A 25723-nucleotide genomic window follows, 5' to 3' on the forward strand; every position below is an offset into this window, starting at 1 on the left:
AAAGAATCATTTCGCTTAAAGCGTGACGATACAAGAGAAACCATTACCGGTTCCATAGGGTGGTTCCGGCGAAACATCTATAAAGATGGACATGCTTATGGTGTACGAAGCGTAAACCCCTTCCATAGGTATGGCAAGGGATTGTATACATGATAAGCGATTACTTTTAAACATTGTAACTGGTATTTATTCCACCAGAAATGCCAGGTTAGAATAACAGCAGTTTGCCACTACCTTTTATTCAGCCCTTGTATGTTTTACACAATAACGAAAATAACCCTACCTTCTTAACAGATTAACAGTGTTAGTCCAACTAACCTTTAACTTTTCTTGTAGGCCAGTAGCGATAGCTCACCAAGTAGTACGACCGTAGGAACACCTAAGAAGACTAACCGTAAAGAACTGCATAGAAAACTTGGTATAGTATACCTTCACAATTGTATTTTTTCTACAATTGCGTAAACTGATTCTATCTTGTTGGTCAGAAATTCCTGAAATTGTTAAAAGAAATAGAAATTTATGACCCAATAATTATGATTTGTAAAATGCCAAGGTATAGGATATTAGTGTCACTCGTGATTGAATATAAGATATCAGAGAGTCTTGTATCTGTAGAATGTATTTGACATATGCAGGTAAGATTCTGGATACTGAAACCATTACTATTTAATTCTTTAGTACGTGTAATGCCTGATCATAATTTTCAGTCTATTCCTTCACTTCGGTTCCCTAATATTCACTTTTTTATACTCCTAATATATGGGGGAAAGAAGCTGTTCACCGTACCAATGCTTTTAGTAGCACAGAGGTCCACCTAACAGAGAGTAGAGCCTGCCTTCAGGCAGAACTTCCACATATACATAATATATATAATTCCGCATTCCCTCCTCAGAATACCTCTGATGCAAAATGAAATGGAGGAATAGAGGTCGTGGATGGTGCCAAGTAGAATATTACACGATTCCACGTGCAGTGCGTTACTCAGTTCATTGAGAGAAGATGGAAGCGGATATTGCGCTGCCGGATTCGTGTCTCCAAAACGGACCACAAATAGTCAATTATGTTCGGGTTCGGAGGTTGGGCAGGCCAGAGGAGCTTTTCAACTTCATCCCGATTTTCTTCAAACCACACCTTAACAGCTCCAGTTGTGTATTTGTGCACATTATTTTCCTCAAATATGCCGTCATTGCGAGAAAATAACGGAACGGGATCCTTTGCGAGATCTGGATCATAGGGTGCACATGGTCCCTTAACATGACTACATAATTACTGGGAGAGATGCGACTGGTAAACATCAGCAAAGAACCTACTGAAAACCATTATATTGTGGCTCACAGCATTACAGAGCCTCCCCCATGTTCAACGATTGGCTGAAGGCACTACTGATCATATGCTCCTTCGGGCGTCCACTACATATAAACTCAGCCCAGTAAGGTGGTTTGAGATACAGTTATTAGTTATCAATGTTGCTTATTCGTGCACTATTGGCTAAAGTGTTATGAGTTGTTTCGGCTGTGCAACACGACCCTGTATGTGCATGTCATGTAACTCACAACGGACTGTGATTGTCGGCACAGCCTGTGGGAAGTACTGCTTGAGCTCCTCCATTACTCGCACCGTAGTCTCACAACAGTTCTCAATGACAATCCTCTTTAGTGTTTGTCAGGTCCTGTCACTGAGGTTTTTTTTTTTTTTTTTCAACCATTGTTCCTCTTCGCTGAAGTGCTTTTGCCCTGAATTTTTTTGCCCTTCATCACTTTGACACTGTCTCTCATGATATACCCAATACACTTGCCACTTTCGTCATATTCACACCACATAACCAAGCACCAACAATGTGCCTTGTTTGTAAATCAGATACATCGTTTATTATGCTATCACTTTCTGCTCAGTTCATTGCACATTACTGTTCTACAGATTTTTACGTAGTATGGAGTTTCAACAGCTCAGTACTAGGGTCGTCGCCTGACCCTTGGCAACCCAGACATCTGTCGTGTTTCCACGTTCAGCTGTTTCTATTTAATTGATATTTATATATAAAAAAAATGGAGCGGAAATTGCGTTAATTAATTGATTGTGAAGAAAAAAGTATAAGTGTATATTAACAATAAATAAAATTTCTCGTAAGTTAAAACATCCAAAAAAAGAAATTCGCTCATAGGTTTTATTTACAAATCTTATTACATAGCAAGTACTTCTTAAGTATGTGTAAGTGTTCCAAAAAAAAAAAAAAAAATGTGACGCTTTATATTTCGTTATCGTCAGGTTGCTGAGTGATCGCAGTTTAAGACTGTTAATTGAATATCGATTGCTGATCAATTGAGGGTTTGTTATTTGTGATCTCACATAGAAGTACATACCATGGATTTTTTTATTACCCATAAATTAGGAGCAGAATGAAGTCTTACTATCGACCTGCTGATTTATTCTATGTATCACTTTTATTCTACAGGATGGGCAAGCAAATAATTTTATGCATAATATCTTTATGTATCAACAAGTTGTCTTTAGATGTGCTGATAAAGAGGTGATGAATGCTTCGAAACGGTTCTCAGTTTTTTATTTTGTGGATGTTTTAACGTGCGAGAATTTTTATTTACTCTTAATAAATATGCATCTCACCGTATCAGTTAGTGATTAGAGGCCACGGTGGCTCAGTGCCAGAGCGTTAATCAGAGGCGGCCTAAGGCGAAGGAGCGCGGTGAGAACTTTCGCTCTACTAAAATAGAGCAGCAAATATGGAATTGTAATTTAATGCTAAAATTGACATTTAAATCTTATCTATGACTCCTGAATGCTAAGCTGTAGTAAGCTAGAAAGTGAACAATGGCATATAGCTTCTCTAAAATATATTTACAGCGTTTCCTTTACACCAAAGCAACCTGAACTAGTATTGAAAAAATAAATTTATTGATTTAGTCATTTCGTGATGCTATACCGTTGAATACACATCTCCGGGTGTAGATGAAATTCCGGCTGAGTTAATTTTAGCTGGAGGCGAAAAATTGTGGAACAAGATACACAAACTCATTCTCCTTATCTGGAACAAGGAAGAATTGCCACAAGAGTAGAAAGAATCAATCATTGTTCCAATCCACAAGAAAGGCGACAAAACTGACTGTAATAATTATCGAGGCATTTCTCTTCTGTCAACATCCTATAAAATCCTTTCAAATATTCTGCTAGCAAGACTGACCTCATACGCAGATGAAATTATTGGAGATTATCAGTGCGGATTTAGACGAAATCGATCAACTATCGACCAAATATTTACCATTCGCCAAATACTCGAAAAGAAGTGGGAATACAATACCCCGGTACATCAACTATTTATTGATTTTAGAAAGGCGTACGACTTGGTTAGGAGAGAAACATTATACAACGTTCTTGCAGAACTTGGAATACCGAGAAAGCTAATTAGATTAATTAAGATATGTTTAAATGAATCCCAAAGTAAAATCCGGGTAGGAAAATTTTTGTCCACGAGCTTTCACGTCGAAAATGGCCTGAAACAAGGAGATGCGTTATCGCCATTATTATTTAACTTCGTTTTGGAATACGCTATAAGGAAAATCAAAGATAGCAACCAGGGCTTACAGTTGAACGGTATTCACCAGGTTATGGCATATGCTGATGATGTAAATTTAATAGGAGATGATAGGAGAACAATAGAAAGAAATGCAGAGATCTTATTAAACGCTTGCAGGGACATGGGTTTAGAAGTAAATGCAGAGAAAACTAAATACATGGAAATGCGTCGGGACCGGAATACAGCAAATTATGGATGCGTTAAAATACTAAATAATACTTTTGATAAAGTGGATACTTTCAAATATCTAGGATCAATATTAACAGAGGAAAATCATATTCACGGAGAAATTAAATGTCGACTAAAAGCAGGGAATTCGTGTTACTATTCGGTTCAAAATCTCTTGTCGTCGCGAATTCTGTCGAGGAATTTGAAACTTAAAATATACAAAACGATAATCATGCCTGTAGTTCTGTATGGCTGCGAAACATGGTCACTTACTCTGAGGGAAGAACATAGACTGAAAGTATTTGAGAACAAGATCCTGAGACGAATATTCGGACCCATGAGGAACGGGAATGGGGAATGGCGGAAACTTCATAACGAGGAACTACATAATTTATACGGTTTACCCAACATTGTTAGGGTCGTCAAGTCTAGGAGGCTTAGATGGGCGGGTCATGTAGCTAGAATGGAAGAAAGTAGAGACGCTTTCAAAGCCTTGACTGGAAGACCAATCGGAAAACGACCATTAGGAAGACCTAGGCGCAGATGGGAGGACAATATTAAGATGGATCTCGCAGAGATTGGAATACAGAGTAGAAACTGGATGCAGTTAGCTAAGGATAGAAGTCAGTGGAGAGCTTTTGTGAACGCGGCATTGAACCTCCGGGTTCCATAGGCCATAGAGTTAGTTAGTTAGTTATACCGTTGAAGATGTTTGTACATGGCTGATCGGAAAATTCATTTTAATTTATAACTCCATCCATTTACGAAAACCATATAAAAGTCTTTCTGATATTCTCTGTGCTCCGCCATTAGTATCCTAAGTGCAAATATTGCATAAAACCAACAGGTTATTATTTCGTCTTTTTCTTCAGTCTTGCTTCAGTCACACTCCGAGAATTTCACTGTATAGCTCATAAGTTTTATAACTCTGTAGTTGCCGCATTCTTGCACATCCCCTTTGATTTTAAAATTCGTCACAGCATAGCTGTTTCTCCATTCTTTTGATATATTTCCGTTTTTCAATATCCTATTGAATACTCGAGTAAACCATTGCACTCCTTCTTTACCTAAACTTTCCCATGATTCGATAAAGATATTGCCATAGGACTTTGCTACTGTTTTATCTTTTTCATGTCGTTTTTTTCCCTTTATTATAGTTACAGGCCGAATAAGTCCCTAATTCATGGGTAGATATTTCGCAAGTTTCTGTCTGATTTTCTTTACTGAGAAGTTTCTGGAAATATTCCTCCCACCTCTTCTTTATCTTCTTCTCACTTGTCAGAACTTTGTTATTTTCATCCTTGGCGCAGCGTACATGTAAAATATCTTTCCTTTGTCTCTCAGTCACCTTCGAAAGCTTTAAGTCTTAATTACTCCCTCTTCTGGTTTCAGATTGTTGTTGTACAACTCACCATAAGTCTTGCTTTTTGCTATACTAACTACCTTCTTGATGTTCTTGTTTGCTTTCTTTTAATTTTTCAGGTCTTGTTAATGTCTTTCCCAGCTGCTTGAACTTCTTTATTCCACCACCACGTTTGTTTATATCAATGAGGCATCTCCCTTTTGTTTCTCCCAAACCTTCTTGCTGTTTACATGAGAGCTACTGATGCTCAGGTCCACTCCTCTTCCATATACACCTCTTTTCCCTTCATTTACGGTACTTGCGATGTGGTAATTTCCTTTCGAATATTTTCAGCACTTGTCGTATCTGATTTCCAGCACTTAATTTTGTCGTCGTCTTCCTACTTTTCCGTTGATGTAGATATCGACTAGTACTAAGTGGTCTTGCTCCGTTAGACTCTGGTATTACTTTGCAGTTCTTTCCATCATGTAGGTTTTGTCACCGTCATAAGATGAAGTCGATCTGAAACCTTGAGGTGCCACTCTTATAGGTAATTAAATGTTCTTTCTTCTTATAGAAGGTATTCAGGATAGTAAGATCGTATACTTTTGCCACTTGTATAGTATGTTCTCACCTTCCTTATTTCTGCTTTGCAATCCGAATCCTCCAAGTATTCTTTCATATCCTGATTTTGATCGCCCTAGTACCCATTTAGATCTCATGTAACGAGAAATTCTGCAGAGTACCGTTAGCTCCATCCAAAATCCTTACTATGTCACCTCATCACATCCAACTTGTGGAACATAGGCGCTGATTATATTCACGGTTTCTCTTTCTTGTAGCACGAGCTTGACTACCATAATTCTGTCGTTTACTCTTGTTACGTCACAGATTTTTTTCTTCAGATTTTTTATCAAGACAATTCCCACGCCATTCTTTCTATTGTTATTCCCCGTGCATGTAAACTTGTATCCATTTCCTTTTTCATTTGATCTTGAATTCTTTCATTTAATTTCCTGGATGCAATTTTCTTCATTCCAGCATTCAGTTTATTATCATCGTCATCTCTCCGTTAGCCTATGAGCATAATCGTTGAATTTTTTTTTTATTTTTTAAGTAGGTGTTATTCAACTTATTTTTTTCACCTTTTTCTTTTAGGATAAAGTTTGGATTCAGTCTTTCTGTAGATTAAATATCAATCGGGAGTTAGTATATAAGTCGTTGGATGATAGTATATAGAATATTGAGATAGAGAATAGATTGTCTAATGATCAGAAGACACAATATTTGACCTGATTAAGTTTGTCTTCTTATCCTTTTTCTTTTTTCAGTTGTATTAAGTTACTGTTGTATTCAATTTTTTCTTTATTTGTTTGACCACGCACATATGACATAATTAGAAAGTCTATTTAAAACTACGAGAGTGCCTCAGAATATTGAAAGATTGCATTTTATAGATAACTTCGTGGACACTTCTTGCAGAAAAGAAATTAAATTGTTTAATCATCAATCTTTATTCTTAAAAGTAAGAATTTTCTGATATTTATCACTATGCAGTTCCTTTGTTACTTCATCAGATATTCTTTTTATAGAAGCATAACAGGAGGAAATATATAAATGCCTGTATTCATCTTTATGTTGAACATCTAAATTTAGTGACTGATCCTTAATATGTGAATCACACTAACCACTCTAAAACTCTGCGTGTATTTTTTTTTTTTTTTTTAATTCCAGTACGCACTCTTTGGCATCCCAATTTTTGCCAATAGAACCTAATTAACAATCTCAGTAAATCTATATCAGTAAGGAAATATACTTTGTTTCATTTTTCCAAATGCTTTCAACCAGTTTACATTTGTTCGTAATCACTAACAATAACACTAACACTATCTGTGGGTATTTCTGGATTAATTAGTAATATAGTAAGTTTATTGTAATGTTGTCCTTGATCTATGATGAAGACAACGGCTACATTATGTTAATTGCATGTGTAAAAGTAAGGCTGTATATCAGATTGTAGCTTTTTGGATTTCCATTTTAAACGTGTTGATTAGCTATAAAATTATCTTTCCAACAGAGCTGAGAATAGAACAAGCTAAGAAGATACACAGGAACCAAGAATATAAGAAAAATGCGTCACTCATTCCTATTCAAAGGCTTCCAATACCAAGTAAGACTCAATATCAAACTACTGCCATTCAAAAAGAGCATCAGCCGTTAGTGGACTGGGAAACGGATGATAGGTAAGTATCTAACTTTGAAGAAAAATATATAAATCTACCTAATATTTGATGCTGGTATATTCATACAGTATTATTTCAAAGCATGTGAAGTAAAAATAGCGTGCTTACTGTTACTAACACTTGCATTCTTAAGGACGAAGCAGGAGGTAAAATAATAAAAGTAAAATTTGTTCGATTCTTAATGACTCGAGAGGATGCATATTAAATATTAACTAAAGTTGTACTTGTCGAAAGCACCCAGAAGGTGATGCTAGATGCTATAAAAACTAAACTATGATGCATAGGAACTACAACTGTGTTGATATTCTTTACTGTAAAAATAACGCATAGAATTGCAGACGACGACGACGACGACGACGACGACGACGACTACTACTACTACTACTACTACTACTACTACTACTACTACTACTACTACTACTACTACTACTACTACTACTACTACTACTACTACTACTACTACTACTACTACTACTACTATTATTATTATTATTATTATTATTATTATTATTATTATTATTATTATTATTATTATTATTATTATTATTATTATTATTATTATTATTATTATTTGGTCTAGGAATTAATTCGTGCGGTTGGTACGCACACATTGAAGCTGTAGTACAAACACAAAATACATAAATACCTTAAGAAAAATATTGTCCATCGCTAGCCACCACTTTCGCCCATCTGTCAGGCAATGTACGGATTCCGTGGCGAAAGAAGACCTCATCCTTGGAAGCGATCCAGTCAGAGACCCATGTTTCGACATCTGAAGAAGTAAACCGCTGTCCAATCAAATCGTTGTTCATGCAATCGAACAAGTAGTAGTCCGAAAGAGCAACGTCTGGTGAATACGGCGGGTGGGGTAAAACTTCCCATCCGACATTTTCTGAATAGGTTTTGACCGGTTTTGCGACATGTGGGCGAGCGTTATCATGTTGAACAATAAGTTTATCATGTCTGTTCTCCCATTCTGGTCGTGTTCTGGCCAGAGCTTGCTTCAAACGCATTAATTGTCGTCGATAACGTTCTCCATTCATAGTTTGATCCGGTTGCAGCAGCTCATAGTACACCACACCTTTCATATCCCACCATATGCACAGCATAACCTTTGCACAGTGAATATCTCGTTTTGGTTGTGATGGACCTGGTTCACCTGGTTTCACCCAGGCCTTTTTTCGTTTAGGGTTCTCGTAATGGATCCACTTCTCATCACCCGTAATAATTCGATGCAGAAACCCCTTTCTGCTCTGTCGTTGAAGCAGCAATTCGCAAATGGTTTTTCGTCTTTCAACGTCTCTGTCTTTCAATTCATGTGGAACCCAATGTGACATCTTTTGAATCATTCCCATGGCTTTCAAGCGTTTGGAGACTGTTGTTTGATCAACGCCTAATGCTGCTGCAAGTTGTTCCTGCGTTTGACACGAATCCTGCTCGAGCAATGCTGTCAATTCTTCGTCTTGAAATTTTTTTGGCTGTCCAGCTCGCTCTTGGTCTGCCAAGCCGAAATCACCACTTCTAAACCGTGCAAACCACTTCTGACACGTTCGCTCAGCTAGAGCATGGTCACCATACACTTCCACCAAAATACGATGACTTTCAGTCGCACTTTCCTGCATGTTAAAGTAATGCAGCAGGACACCCCGCAAAAACACTTTATCAGGCACAAATTGCGCCATGTTCACTTAACTACAAACTGGTGTTGTTGACGCTTTAATCCACTGCCCTATACTACGAACGATACGCGATGACAGGGGTTTGCAACACATGTGTGGATACATGGAACTGTGGGACGCTCCGTTCGTTGCGCCATCTCTTGTCCACCCGCACGAATTAAGTCCTAGACCAAATATTATTGAAACTTCTTCGTATAAATAATACTTATTATATTATACTTCTTATATCCTGTGAATGAACGTATTTCTTGTAAAACGAATGGTTAGTAATTAATGACATATAGGTTTGAAGTTTTACCTGTATTGTCCTTTTTTCTGGAACCGTATGCATTATTTTCACAATAATCAACTGGGGTGTAGTTCTAGCAGGTAAATTTCGCAAAGGATTTGTGCTGAGGAAGGCAATAACTCTTTGCCGAAACGTTCACGGCCCAAAAAGAAAACCACAACTATGAACAAGAAGGAAGATAAGGGGAATAAGAGAATGAGAAAGAAATAAAGAAAAAAATGGCAACGAAAAACAAATAAAGGAAAGAAGGACAAGTAGGAAAAAAAGAAGAATTAAAAAAAACCTGTAAATTAGAATATTTGAACTCGGCTTTCATGTGGGAGATAATCATAAAATTTCCGTGAAAGAATTATCTTTCAAATGTTTCACCAAGATATATAATAATAATTTATTACCTAGGTATTTTCCCACCTTCTTTGTCTACCGAAGATCTTTTGTCAACTACACCTCTATATTTTCTGCGCCTATATACAAATGTTTCCTGTGCATCAGAGATCTCGTTATCCATGTTAATAGTTGCGAATGGAAAGAGGACAGCAGGATTGGTTAGCAACATGAATAAGGTTATTAATAATCATATATCTACTAGGCCAAGTACAGATTCCCAAAATTAGAATTCGACCAATGTGTATTGGGAATATATATAAGAGATAACCTGTGTAAAATCAGCAAATAAAACTGAGATTTCTGATTCAAATCTCAGATTTGTACGAAACTGTAATATGTCATAGCTTTTGTCGAGATTTGAAATTTTAGCATCTTGAGTGATGTAGTTGTAGAGTTATGTGACCTCGAAAATTAGGAAGAAAATGTTGATTTCTGGCCCATATCGCAAAATTTAATGGCTTATTATTAGACCTAATTAATGTAGAAGGCTGAGCCGTATTTGAAACATAATGAAACTATCTTCCCAACGATATATCAAACTACTAGATCTGTTAAAGGCCATACAGTTTGACCTTTTAACCTAGATTGTATGAAAATGCATATCTGGCATTTTGTTTATTTACTAAGTGTTCTTTCCTTTGAAAGAAATTCATTTGTTTAGAGTAAAAAATAGCAATTTGTACCTTACTGTGTACCTACGAATGAATACAGAAGTTGTTCACCCTACGTTTGGCCGATTTCGTTCCTTTTCCCTCCCGGGGAGAATGGACTCACCCGACCTGGCTCGTGGCGTCCTGCAGTGTTGTGCAGTGGCTTCCTGAGAACGGAATTGTTTTTCCGCGCGGACGACAATAACGCACGAAACCGGACCATTGTTGTGAGTGTTGTGTTAAATTTGTTTCCAAGTGTGTGGGTTTCCGCTCTGTGACCAAAATGATGACCTTTCAATGAGGTACCTGTTAAATCTCCAGATGCAAGTCCTATGGACTATTGTGAATTTGGATTGCTGAAACGGGCTTTGAGAAAACGGCGTGTGATAACTGTGGAAGGACTTTGGAAAGCTGCGCAAGGGAATGGGACAAGATTCCCCTCCCAGTTCCTCAGGGAAGCCTATTACAGTGGAAATTACGCTGTCGGGCTATTGTTAGGAACCAAGGGAAACACTTCGAGCACTTACGGACCTGGCGCCATGGATTCTTGTAAATTTTTAGGTAAGTCGAAATTGGCCAAATGTAGACTGAACAACCTCTGTATTTGTAGCCATAGAGTAATAAATATTATAAGTATTCTTTATGCTACTCTATTTTAATTCATCTTATGCTATTAAAGTTCGTAATTTACGTAATAACTGCAGTATCGATAGTCTAATTAACACAATCAAACTACGTGAACTACATGTAATATTTTAATCACACATATCGTTAAAATATTCGGTCAATTTTCCTACACGATCTTATATTCTGTTGTATACTCGCATAGAGAACATAACAAATAAGTTTCTGTTATTTTGTAACATTTTGATAGTCCACTTATAGGAGCACTAATTTTTACATTTATGAAGGAAATCGTTATAACATCAGCTTACAAATTATTCACCTTAACAAAAAATATTAATAATATGCTTTTTAAAATGTTATTTAGAAGTTATTAGTATCATTGTTTGCTCTTCGAGTAACTACCATCTTATGTTCACAAGTATATTAATGTAGTCTAGATCTTCTCACATTACACACTCACAGACTTGTGAACTTGAACTTTTCGGCATCAAGTGACGTCAGTTCAGGAAATAAGCTTACTTCGAATGCACACACTTGTATCTTTTGGACATTGCCTTGATATTACAGTGTCAGATTATGACACCATTACTAATACTACTTCTCTCACTTTTTTTTTTTTTTTTTTTTTTTTTTCCTGTCACGAATAGCTTTGAACAAAAATATAGCATTTTGTATGACACTGTAATATAAACATGTACAGGATCGTTATAAAGAAAGAAAGAAAGAAAAAGGGAAAGAGCTAATATCACATTTAATGGAAAATGGAGGCTAACTAAACATGATAAGTTCAGTGTCGCCTAGTGCTCCAACATTCAAAGTTTTTAGTTTCAGGTGATTAAAAGCGAACAGACAAACAAAGAATAAACTAAAAGCAGTAGTTTTAAATTTACATCTAGCGAAATGCTGCTAATCATCTCACTAAAACAGTCAATCAAATCACGTGAAAGAATGAATCAACCTTCTTAAAATTTCTCCTTTCCAGTGTAGAGGGACTGAAATTGTACAACTTCTTATGCTGTGATTCGAAACTTTGAAGGCAATGTTATGTAAAAAATATTCACTTCAATATGTATTATCAAGTACCTTTTCTATAAAACTTTTATGAATTTTTTTTTTTCTGTTTGTAAGTTTTAATAATAATAATAATAATAATAATAATAATAATAATAATAATAATAATAATAATAATAATAATAATAATAATAATAATAATGCATCTTCTTAGTTAAAATATATACATATATTATTAGAAAAGATAATTTTCTTCGGTAAAAAGTACATATATACTGCACACGTTAAACCTTCTTCAGCTGTATCCGTTTAGTCACCGTTGAGTGGCAGCCTGGCATTTCTTCTTCCTTAATGTGTACATTCATCCTATGGCATGCAAGGATAAATTTTTGTAACAGTAAACTTGCGCAACCAACAAATGTCTGGTTGCTGTGGAAATACAAAGGATCTTGGTATTCCATTAGGATAAAATTAATTTATGCATAGTTTGTGTCTTCAAATACATTCCGGGCAAATCCGAGGCGCCAGTGTTTATTGAAAACATATATTAAAAAAAGTCATTAATCTCTTCAAGTTGTAAAGAATCTAAACATCTCATTAGACTGAACTGTTCTTAGAATAATGTTTCACATCATAATATTTTTTAGCAACAATTGTAGTATGAATCTTTTGAAATTCAGGAATAAAATTAACCTTAGGAAAGCGGTCAAACAATATTGACACTTCAACTTCGTATTCCACATTCATGATATACTTATGAATGTGAAATTCGTATATCTTATATTTTACTTCGCCTAGTCATACAACTGTCTTGGAGTCATTATCTGCTCACTATAAGACGTTAGCAAATTTGTTCCTGCCGGTCTGTCATATGTCTTTTAGCATGTAACGTTAAAAAAAAAAAAAAAAAAAAAAAAAAAAAAAAAAAGCAAAGGTATAGAAAAATCATCTTCGTAGTGTACATTCATGTCCAAAATTATTGTCGCATGTCTATAAATATGTTTTTGTAAGAATATAATTTGAGAACGACTTCACCCTGTATTTCTTATAATGTTAGTATGTGTATAATCGGCAAAGACATGTATGTGGCAAATTTCATGTCAAGAGAGCAGTAAATAAGAACAATAAAACGAAAATAAAACTTTCTTGTCCATTTAGCAACATTTTGTTTTACTCAGTCTAATTTTCGTATTTATAATTCTTCTTCTATGAAATTTACCACAAAATATACATTTCTCGATTATACACATAGTATCAGTATTAAAAGTATCCTGCAAAATCATTATCAAATTATATTCTTACAAAAAGACAGTTATAGATATGCGACAATCATTTTGGACATGAGTGTGCATTAAAAAAATTGCGATTGTAGTAGGCAGCTGTTGCTTCACTGGGATTTTTTTTTTATGTACATTTTTTGAAACCGAATTTGCCCATCAGAAATGGAATAAACTTTTTCTGCGACAGGTGAACTAGTCCTGAACCATGTTTAAAACAATCTGATATGTGTACTAAATTTCCAGTGATAATTGTGGAAGTATGGGGATTTCTGTAATACATAGTGAATGGATCGCAGTGACGTCCACCATCTTGAATTTATATGCAGTTGTGTTAAATGGAAATCATAGTATGTGTCATGTCATTTTAAAAGCAGATTTTCATAGAAATTGAATCGCGCTGCTATTTTTGCTCTAGCACTAACCAGTATGAAACTGATTATTTCTTCGTTGTGTCCCTAACAAATGAAGCTAGTCATTCGCCAAGGACGAGGCACTGTTACAGGACCTTTTTAATATATTCCCTACTAGCATATATTACCCGCTTCGCTAGGTTGAAATAAATAATTTAAATGTACACTGATATTGCTCATTTTCGATCATTTCAATGTATGTCACCCCTCCTCGTCACCCAAGTGTCGGGGCTGAAAATGGATTTAAACAGCATCAGAAGTGTTACTGTTCATCTCGGAGACCGCAAGAACTATAGATTCAACACTAATATCGATCATTTTTGAGCATTTATATGTTTTCCCCTCCCCATGTTGCAGGCCATGACATCGGAAGTGTCACCGTTCATCTCAGCGACCCCCAAAAATGTGGATTCAGCACTAATATCTGTCATTTTCGATGGTTTTTAAATATCTCTTCCTCCCCCAAGTTGCGGGTTTGAATTTGGGTTTAAACGAGATCGAAACTATCACTGTTCATCTAAGGGACCCAGAAAACTATAAATTCGATACTGATAGTGGCCATTCTCGATCATATATATATATATATATATATATATATCTTCTCCCCCTCCCCCACGTGGCGGGGCTGATTTTGGATTTAAACCGGATCGGAAATGTCATTGTTCATCTGAATGATCCCGAAAACCATGGATTAGACACTAATATTGGTAATTTTCGATCAATTTGTAACATACCTTGTTTGTTACAGACAAGTTAATAGGCTCAATGTGAATTTTGGATTATATTAGTCATATTATTATCGTATTTTTATAATAGGGCGATTTAAAGTATCCTTATGTTTATTATTCTTTCGCAAACATTGCGTTGAAATGCAGATTTTGTTGTGTTTGGACGGTGGTTCTCGTAGTAAACTGCTCTTGAGTTTTGTCAATGTTCTTGTTCTTTTTCTGAGTCGACAGAGTAGGAGAATATACAGGCATAGGAGCATTACGGAATGAGGCCAGTCTTTAATGTTGATTTATAGTTCGAATTAAGGTTGTAGTATTCTTTCTTTTCTATATATCTTGTTCATTAATGTCTGCATTTTGTGTAAATTATCTTTATTTCGTCTAATAAAGCTGTGAAAAAAACTTCACCGAAATTTCCGACAGAGAGAATGAGAGAGAAGTGACGCGGTGAAACGACTGTTTTTATATATACTGTGTACTCTCTACCCACGCCGGAAAACTGGTGTTTTGGTGCTTCCTTTTTTTGTTAAAAGAAATTTAATTTGTGATGTATTAGAAGCTATTTCGTCGTTCTATTCTATATAACGAGACTCACAAAGGGGTAAAGCGATGGAAGGTAATATTATTCTTTATGAGTGATGGACGGAAAGTGGATAATCCTGATATGAAAAGGGGGAGGCCGAATAAGCACATGGTGATTCTTTTGTAAGAGGAGATATGCCGTGAAAAATAGTCATTTCTTCTTCTTGTAGCAGCATTCCAGGTAATGTGACTAACTTTAAGTCTATCTACAATGACTGCTTTGCATGGGAACGTCGAAGTGAAGTGAACTTAACCTTGTTTTATTGGAAATCTTTAATCGTAAAACTAGAACCGCGAGAAGTTAATGGATATATTTAGTTCAGTTAAAGATTCTGGAACAAGATCTACTAAATGAAACTATTCTTTCTTCTTACGAGCTATAGCGGTTTATCAGAGTGGAAATAAAGATCTATAATTGTTTATTAGAGTCGAGATAACGAAATTAAAGCACTGGTGTTCTCCAGAAGTACAAAATAATATTTGTGGGTACTAAAATGTATAGCTTACGATTGTATCTTACATACAACACGATGTCCGAGTAAAGAGTTCCTATGGGAGGAACCTTCTCCCAAAAGGGGCCCAGCCTGTGCGCGGCCTCGAATAGTTTTAGCCGGCCCTCTCATGTAAGTCATACGTAGTGTTAATCTCTCTCTCTCTCTCTCTCTCTCTCTCTCTGCTGTGAAGTTTATTAAGTATTGGGTTAACTGTATTATAAGTTTACGTGAATATTTTCTATTAAAGCTCCAGTTTAAGTAAAGTTTCGTATATTATATATTGACAGTATTTACCAGTGCTTCTCACTATTTGTTATAGGTTTAGATTATTACATTGATAAGGTTGCCACGTTACAGAGGTTGTTTTAAATAGTGTTTACACGTTTCCAGAAGTTTTGCCATTCCAAGCTACGTTAAGTCCAATCGCTATCTGTCAGTTAACTGTCTGTCTATATATGTTTTCTCGTCCATCAATCCAAGGTTTATCTAGTTAATACGTAAATATCTCATCCAATCGCCGTCTACTAAGTGTGCTAAATACCATATGGTTCATGGTTTAATAAATTCAGATTGTCTATCTACTGTTTACTGTCCATACTGTCCGTCTAACTTGTCCGCCCGTAAGGGAACGTTATTATTATTAAACGTCCAAGTCACTAGTTGCTGTGTCGGCCCAGGGAATGTTCGGCTGCATACGTTATTATCTAAGCTGTTACAGCATATTGAGTTATGGGAAGTGTGTGAGCAGGAGTTCGTTCCTGCTGAAGCAGTGATTGAGATTTCAGGTGTATCACATTTGACTTAGTTAATATTATGACATTATAATTGGTAGTAAAGTGCGCCCATGTTTGGAGCTGCCGAACGGGGATGTCCGTAAATATTACCTCCGTTCCTTCGTTGATTATTGACTTCGGCACCTGAACTGAACCGGAAGCGGTAACACTTCCTTCAGCTGGCGTTCTCTCAGGCGAGAATCACTCTGTTCATGTTATTGTGCCGTGCATATGAGGAGTGATGTGAAATTTTCTTAAATGTCTATTCAGTTTCCTGTGACTACAATACAATTGTTTCTCTTAAGTGGTGCGACTAAGTGTCAGGTAACTGTTTCTAATACTTACAGTACAATCTACTTCGACTACTGGTTTATTGACGGTTCTGTTATGAAAGATAAACAATGGGAATCTGATAATGGTTTGTATTGTAACCAAATTGGATATGAGATTGACAGACAGAGTCCGAAATGTATTCTCTTGAAATTTTTTTTTCTGATGTCATGAGGTTATAGTATAGATGTCAAGGCACCTTACGCTACTTGTAATATTGTGGTTAACTACCACGACAGTCAGAGTTGAAGCATTGTTAATAAATCATATCTGGAAATGATTTTTTTTTTCAAAGCACGTAATATAACCAGGGTAAAATATTCATATATATCTATACATTCAAGTTAAGCTTTATTAAAGGAGAGTTGAATGGAGCTATTACTCTTTTCCTCTGATCTGCATCCACCGGAGGTAAGCTTCTGGTTCTTCAATTTTTTTTTTTTTTTTTTTTTTTTTTTTTGTTCGTTTCCGTTTTCTCTTTTTTTTTTCCGTTGCGCGAAGAATCCCTTCTCGGTTCCTTTCGAGGTTGCTAGGACTTCGAATCAGGGATCAAGAAGGTGAGTTCAAGGGAGGCGGTCGTTACGTATTGGCAATAATCAAGCCTTCCCTCGAACTGGGTTATAGATTGTAGTAGTGGTTACAAATTCCTGCATTTTCCTGTAGTATTGATTCCAAATGCTTAAATTTCTTCGTCATTACCTCCTCTTCTTTGTCCAGTCGTATTCTTATGTTTTCGATTACATCTTTGCTGGATGGACGATATAGATATTCTGTCTTGGTTTTACTAATTCTAAGCCCTTTGCTCTCCAGTGCTCCTTTTCAGCTACCTAATTTCTCCTACAGCTGCCTTGGTTTCAATCATCAGCACGATGTCTTCTGCAAATAGCATATTCGAAGGTGTTAATTCTTGGATATCTTTTGTAAGCTCGTCCATCACAACTACGAAAAGCTATGGGCAAACACTAGATCGCTAATAAAGTCTCATTTTCACTGTGAACTCTTCTGTTATTCCACACGTACTCTTCACGCCTGTCCTACATCCATCCTACATGTCGTAAATTTTACATATGAATGTGTTTGGAACACACTTTTTTTTTTCATTGCCCACCAAAATGATCCCGTGATACTATCATACGCTTTCTTTACATCATTGAAAACCATATGGAGGTCTTTCTGGTATTCTCTGCACTTTTACATTAGCATTCTAAGTGCAAAGATTGCATCCGTTGTTGACCGTCCTGGCATGAAACTAAATTGGTTCTCTGTCGTTTCGGTCTCTTCTCTTAGTCTTACTTCTGTCACTATTCTAGAGTTTTATTGCATGTCTAGTAAGTTTTACTCCTTGTTGTTGCCACATTCGTGTACACCTCCTTTGTTTTTAAAAATCGGCACAACGTAGCTATTTCTTCATTCTTTTGGCATATTACTTGTTTTCAACATCTATTAAAAAGTCGCATAAACCACTGCATTTCTTCTTTATCTAACTTTTCCATGCTTCGATAGGGATATTATCCCATCCTGGAGGTTTACAACTTTTAATCTTTTTCATGACATTTTCCACCTCTACCACGGTTACAGGCCGACCCCTATCTCATGGGTACACTTATGGCTCATTTTCACAAGTTTCCCCTGTGATTTTCTTTATTAAGAAGTTTCTGGGATACTCCTTCCGCCTTTTCTTTATCTTCTCACTTGTTAGAACCTCGTTACTTTCATTCTTGATGCACATCCAAAATATCGTTCTTTTTGTTCTCTCTTTCCTTCAGAAGTTTGTAAATTGTAGTTACTCTTTCGTTTTGTAAGTCGTAGTTACTCTTTTGTTTCCTAATTATTGTACAACTCATTATAAACCTTGCCTTTCGCTATGCCGCTTCAAAAGACCAAAGTTAATAGATCAAACTGGATGACCTTGAACAGACATTCTTCAAAATTTAGTAGTGATATGTTGTTGGATAGCTTATTTTATTATCTTTTTAACAATATTTCAATCAGTTCTCTATGTCAGTTAGGCTAGAAGCAGTTAATCATTAAACTTCTCGGTATATGAAATTTCTGTGATTTTCGAGCTCCAACAACTCTACATCTATGTCATACAAAAAAATAAACTCTGTCACTATTTCTTACTTCGACTAAGCCTAAGGTTTCATAAAGATCTGAGGTGGTTGGGTTGTGAATTTCGTTGATTTGGTATGGAGTGACCCATATAGTTTAACAGTCAATCTAATTTATTCATAGAATAATCTAAATCCCCAGACATAAATATATGTAATTACCTCGGATTCCACAGATGAAATTTTCTATACAGTGCCAACTGTCAGCAACATACAGAAGAATAAATAAACGAAAATTCATGTCGTTGAGAAACGAGTGTCACTTTTATCGCTCATTCAAATACTACTTACATTCATCAGTGACATTCCGTACATACTACATCACAGCGGATACATATACGTTAATAAACGAAACTGATATCTTCGTTATACACATCATGTTTCTCGTATCAGAAAACCATGAACAGCCGTTGGTTGTATGTATGTACACAATTTAAAGCAATTTTCAGTTTAATGAAATTCACCGCTTTGATGTATGGTATTCGGTAACCCGTAGCTATTGTGAAATTTCTGAATTGTGTAATTTCCTTCAGTCACCTATTTTGTCGTGTATTATTGCACTAGATATTTTCTCCGAGACTTTGTTTTGAAAACTCTCATATTTTGTGTGTGTGTGTGTGTGTGTGAGAGAGAGAGAGAGAGAGAGAGAGAGAGAGAGAGAGAGAGAAAGAGAGAGATTGATTGATTTAGAGACCAATTTTAATATCTATATAAAGAAGTAGAATTTTGGTTTTGTTAAGTTTTGCTTTCATTTCTATATAATAATAATAACAATAATAATAATATTTTTAACAGTGATGAAGATGTGAACTTCTTCCCATTATCTAAGACCAGAGATGGTCGTCAGGAATTAACGGACACGTTTAGCATAGAAGATTTTGAACTCTCACAGGATGAAGATGATTTAAATCTTATGCCACCAAAGCCTATGCATCAGCGATGTGTGTGTTGTGCAGTTCCCATTGATTGGAAATGTGCTGTAATGTAGTCTGAATCAACACGAAGGGAGATGAAAGTACATGAGGGTATGTATTCAAAGAATTTTAGAATAAATTTCGTCTCATAAGAAGCAAACGTAGGATAAGTTTCACGAAGAGCGAAACAAATTATTACTTTATACAAAAGTTGATAGTTTAAAACAGTGATGGCTAAGTAGTCCAGCCCGTAAAGAAGACTAAATTGAGTTTGATTTTTCTCTTTTAATTTCATGCATAACGGAAATAGTAAAGTTGGTCATCAGAACATCTTAGTCGAGATTTGACTTTTAACTGTGAAAATAATATCTTTAATCTTTTGGATATTAAACCCATTCATTGTGTAAGGTAAAGCCGTTGGTACCGGCTGATTTCTAGGAAAATGCAGATTTCATATAGTTTGTAGCCCAGACCCTAATTGGTGTAGTCATGTGGAACAAGGAGCAAGATACTCAAAATAGAACAAAGATTTAGTAAATGTGTGACTTACGCACATTCAGCTATCTGTGGCCTAAGAGAGAGAGGAGTAAAGAAAATTGAAAGCTGCCCCAAAGTGTGGTTCTTGTTTTGCCTAGGCTCGCATGGTGCTATAAATTGGTCACTACTGCTTTAAACATTAATTTTGTATTACTCAGACAATGCACGGTAGATATTAAAACATAAGTGACCTAACATCATTCAATATTATTCACACCGTTTGATGTAAATATTGCATAATGATTCTAGTGTAATAACAACTTAGAGGAAAGCACGAGCTTACAACGTACTCAGAATTTCGGGTTAAAGCAAGGTTCGGACTATAAATCTGAAACAGAACGATTTATGAGGCCTTTTCAGTCCTTGTATGCCCTATCAAAATCAAATTTGTTACTTTGAGTTAGAATGAGACGCCCAATTTTTAAATATACAACATATACAAGGGTAAAAAAAAAAAAAAAAAAGTGAAACTACGTATAAAGGACTCTAAACTAATTATATGTGAGCTACTGGAACTATTATATTTGTCAAATGCCTTTTTAATTTCAGTTTTTACTTTCGAGGCAATAGTGTTGAAGCTTGCTTGAATTATAGTTAGACTATATTGAAGCTTCAGTGGAGTATTAGCAAATTTCTACAATTCGTTTTTAGTTTAATATTAGACAGGCTAGCGTCATGTCTCCGATTTTAAATCCATGGCCGGACCGGGCTCAAGCTAACACCACTTCAACAACTGTATAATAACTAATAACCGTTTGGAGTTTTGATTTGGAAAACTTATTGTAGAAAAAATTACTTCTTCCTGTTCATTTATAAATCAGAAGTGTATAATCGCTACTGGGTTGTCGGTGTTGGTAGTGGCACGAACTTGGCACAAAGTGCTTTCGAAAAAACACACGATTATGAAAGTTGAAAATACTTGTGCAAACATATATAGAATATGATATAAGTATGGTTTGGTAATTAGAGTAAGATTGTGATGTATAATACCGTTAGTGTATTTGTTAAATACTTGAAAAATAATTAATTGAGTTGGTGTTAGGTTCAGCTTAAGAATGAAGGTATCAAATAATTAAAATACGTATCTTTTACAATGCAATAATCGGAAAAGACATTACGTATTTTTTCTATAATTTCAATGAATACGAGGCGTGTTTTTCAAGTAAAGTCCGTTTTGTTGTAGACACTAGTAGTTCGCGCGCATACCGCAACAAGCGTGTGCGTCGTGTACCGGCATGCCTCGGGAACAACTGTGCTCAATTTCAGCTCTGTAGCTGACCTGTACGGTTGTGTTCCGTGCTTTCACAATGTTTAAGACTATCAAGTCGCCCGCCGCGTGTGAGGTTCGCTCAGTGATTCGGTTTTTGTCAGCAAGAAACCTATCTGCTGCAGAAATTCATCGACAGATTTGCGAAGTGTACGGTGATACTGTTATGAGTGCAAGCAAAGTGCGTAAGTGGGTACGAGAATTGAAAAATGGCCGTGACAACGTCCATGATGAGGACCGCTCCGGTCGCCCTTCTTCGATTACAAACGATTTGGTGGCTTTAGTTGAAGCGAGGGTTCGTGAGAACAGGCGCTTCACAATAACAGGTCTCTCAAACGAATTTCCTGACGTGTCGAGATCAGTGCTTTAAATTGTTTCTGAACACCTCAAGTTTAGGAAACTGTTCTCCCGTTGGGTCCCGAAAAACGGCAGTGAACTCTTGGTTATCGAAGCAGGTGGCAAGTTTTTTATGAAGAGGGTATTTTGAAATTGGTTGAGAGGTATGATAAGTGTTTGAACAAACTTGGCAACTATGTCGAAAAAATAGAGTAAAGTATGTACTTTCTGAAAATACATTTACTTTTTTGAAATAACCTTTCGTTGTGTACTTATGTTCAAACGGACCTTACTTAAAAAACATGCCTCGTATTTAGAGAACAAAAATCAGTTAGTGAATATTCCCATTTTGTTCGATAACTTTTCGCCACCTTAGGTGAACTTTATAATATCTCGTCTTTACGGAAGGAAAACGTGAACAACCGCTGATTTACAGTTTCATCTCTATTGAATGCTATACCACGCGAGGAGTTTTGGAAAGAGTGAAACAAGTGGAATTCTGGCGGGGCAGGGTCAAGAGAGTATGGAGAGTATGGCAATACATTCCACTCAAGCTTAATTTTTTTTTCCAACGGTGATCAAACTTAGATGTAGTTTCGCGTTGTCGTAATGGAACACAACCCCTGTACGATTAACAAGCTGTAGATATTTCTGGACAACAACGGATTCGTTCAAATTGTCCAATTGTTGGCCGTAAAATTCGCATTGATTGCCTAATTTGTTGGTAGGAGGTCGAGAAACACGATGCCTTTAAAATATCACCACAGCGAGAGCATTACTTTCTCTGACAAATATCTGCTTTCAATGTCGTTTGAAGTGAGTCATCCCATCGGGACCAAGATCATTTGCACGACACATTGCTCTAAAAATCTGCTTCTCATCACTAGTTGTGAGTCGCTTCAAAAACGATCGTCTTTCTCATGTTTAATGAGCATATATTTATACGCGCCGTTGAACTTCTTTAAGTTCGTGAAAAACCTAAACATCTAGCTTGCCTTGTATGCCAATTTCTTCAACTGCTCGTGAACTCCTGAGTAACTAATATTCCGCGTTTCTGCAATCTCTCGTATGGTGTAATGTGGGTTGATTCGAACAATGCCGTCATTTTGTCATCAACTTCGGTGGACCTCTCTGACCGAGCAGCGTCATGGAGATGAAAATTAGCAGCACAGAATTTCGTAACCCATTGTTGGCTCTGACGTTCTTGTAGAGTATTGTGATCGTAAACTTTACACAACTTTTTATGAGCTTTTCGCGTAAGTATAGCAGTAAATATTGCGAAAATGTACAGTTTCCTCCATCTTAAACGTATAAAATCTGCAAAACTCAACCAAGTCGCCCCCTCCAAGTAAACTTTGTGGTGGACAAACACCGTATGCGTGTGTTTTCTTGGGGTTCTCCCGTTTCCTCCAACTTTCTTCATTCCACCATTTCACTCATTTCTCATCATCACCGGCTCCTTTAGCCTAGCCGGCATAAGCGTGGGACGTAAAACTTAAATATTTCATTTTTTTCAACCAAGTCGCTCATACTTTTGATACTATAACTTTGTCAAAAGTATGACACTATAACTGTCAGCTGTCAGACTACATAGCAATAACATAGATGGATATGATTCAAGTACCGGTACTTCCAAAAATGGACTGGCACCATCTGTTGTAAAAATATTATAACTTTCCCCGACAACCCACTTTAGTATTGGTCTGAATGTACATGTAGTACGATATTCTTAATATAGAGACAGTTCCGTAAAAGTCATACTTGTATTATAATCGCAACAGAATCCTTTACCTTCAAGAATTAATATCGTACCACGCAGTACTTTCTTCATCTCTTTTATCTTCCGCTCCCGTTCGAGTTGTCAGATAGAGCCGAGGGAAAATCCAGAGACCAGTGGCTTTTGTGTGATTAAGGACACAAATTAGGAACTGTTTTTTATTATTTTATTATTATTACTACCGTTACTTCTATCACTTATAATCATTATTACTAACTACTAACACTACCATTATCTGTAACAAAATGCATAATGTACCAAACTAAATGAATGTAACAAACCAATAATGACTATAAATGATGACCTTATTATTTACATTTTTTAGAACTCCTTGGTGTGTCGAGAAGAGTCTCTATTTTTTTTAGAACAGCTTTATGGAAAAATTGACAGGTTATTTTCTGGTTCATCTGATCATAAAGCTTTCATTACTTAGTACGTTTTCGACATCTGCATTACTGACTCGTATAGCGAGAGAAAACACTGCATTATTTTGAACAAGTTTGGTATATGTTATTATTCTTCCTATGAAATGTTGATATTAATGAGAAAATTGTACAGTTGATTTCCATCGATACTGATTTTATTTTTTATCCCCACCTCTATTTATCCTTTTAATGTAAACATTATTAGCATAGCGCAATAATACAGGAACGACAATGAAAATAATTTTAAATCTACCACTTTTTTTTACAACAAAAATACAATCGTTGTAAATAACTACACAGCAAAAAATGAGGTGTTGAAACAACATAAAATGACTACCACTTTAGCATGTTATTTGTGTGTTAATTCAACACCAAGGATATCATCTTCCGAGCATATCAGAAATACCTCGTTACTGGCTGTGAGTATTTGCATTGTTTTTATTGTTTGCTATGAGCAAAGCTTTATAGTATATTTGGCATTTATACCAAGTAATGTATAACGTTCTATGTTTTCTGTAATCGGTCGCAATAATAGTTTTGTAAATCTTGAATTGTCTGACAACAGTTAGATGAATAACAATTTTGCCGTCTGTTTTCCTTATCTGTTACCCATGTAACTGTTGTAAGACAATTCACAAGTTTACAAACTATTATTGTGACGGATTACAGAAAACATAGAAAGTTATTCGTTGTTTTGTATAAATGCCAAATATACTGCGTAAATCTTCGCTTATACCAAACAATAAAAACCAATGCAAATTCTCATAGCTAGTCGGGGCCGCGGTGGCTCAGTGGTAGAGCGTTCACCTCTGGTGCTTGGGGTCCTGGGTTCAAACCCTGCTCCCGCCAAGTGAACTTTGTGGTGGACAAACACCGTGTGCGTGGGTTTTCTCATGGTTCTCCCGTTTCCTCCCACTTTCTTCATTCCACCATTTCATTCATCTCTCATCATCACCGTCTCCTTTAGCCTAACCGTCATAACCGTGGGACGTAAAACTCAAAAATTTCATTTCATTTTTTTTCATAGCTAGTCACGAGTTATTTCTGATAGACTCGGAAGGCGATGTCTTAGGTGTTGAATTAATATACAAGTAACACATTGAAATGGTAGTCATTTTGTGTTGTTTAAAAACTTCGTTTTTTTGCTATGTAACAGTAACACATGTTGTAAGGTATAAATGGCATAAGTAATTAATTGAGAGGAAATTCAATATTTAATGTCGTAAATGTTGTTCCCTGGCCAGTAGACCACAGTATGTATTTCCAAACCGCGCATTCAGGGCAGCGCCCGGAGATCTGGTAACTCTAGCGATTGTGCCATGCTATTGCGTGACCTGTCAATGTTAGACTTGTGCACGATTTGATTCACACCTAACAGGAGATAGATAAAGATTGTCCTTTTTTCTCCTATAATAATCATAAAAAGTAACAATGTTCATAAAAGCCAGTATATCATGTGAATATGAAGTCCACGCATTAAACGTTGTACCTCTGTACAATGCATATGAAAAGTATTGTAATAAGTTACATAAAGAACATCGGGAACAAAGCATGCTTGTTGTATTATTCTGCGAGTTCAGACGTGTTTTCGAACTTGCAACAACAATTTCAGTATGAGACGCTTTATGAATCACACCGCACACATGCATGTTGATAATCTTAACTTCAGTATTCATGAAATATAATGGTTCATGAAAGGCCATTTCCAGAACTCAAGAAGAGTTAAGGCCAGGGATTTCTCTGCCATTGTCAGTTTTTTTCGACCCATTGTGTG

The 25723-nt window shown here is 36.1% G+C and overlaps 1 protein-coding gene across 1 annotated transcript in view; it reads left to right on the forward strand.

Moving 5' to 3' along the window:
- The window catches only part of LOC145675376 (uncharacterized), a 36542-nt gene that overhangs the window by 5045 nt on the left and 5774 nt on the right, over window positions 1-25723 (forward strand). Inside the window, exons 2-4 of the mRNA XM_081745780.1 lie at window positions 337-418; window positions 7177-7342; window positions 19489-19718. Of these exons, the coding sequence (XP_081601906.1) occupies window positions 337-418; window positions 7177-7342; window positions 19489-19681 (441 nt within the window). The 3' untranslated portion in view covers window positions 19682-19718. The remainder of the gene's footprint in view (window positions 1-336; window positions 419-7176; window positions 7343-19488; window positions 19719-25723) is intronic.

Source organism: Thermobia domestica, chromosome 2 (genome assembly GCF_964235325.1).
Source record: "Thermobia domestica chromosome 2, izTheDome1.hap1.1, whole genome shotgun sequence".
NCBI lineage: Eukaryota > Metazoa > Arthropoda > Insecta > Zygentoma > Lepismatidae > Thermobia > Thermobia domestica.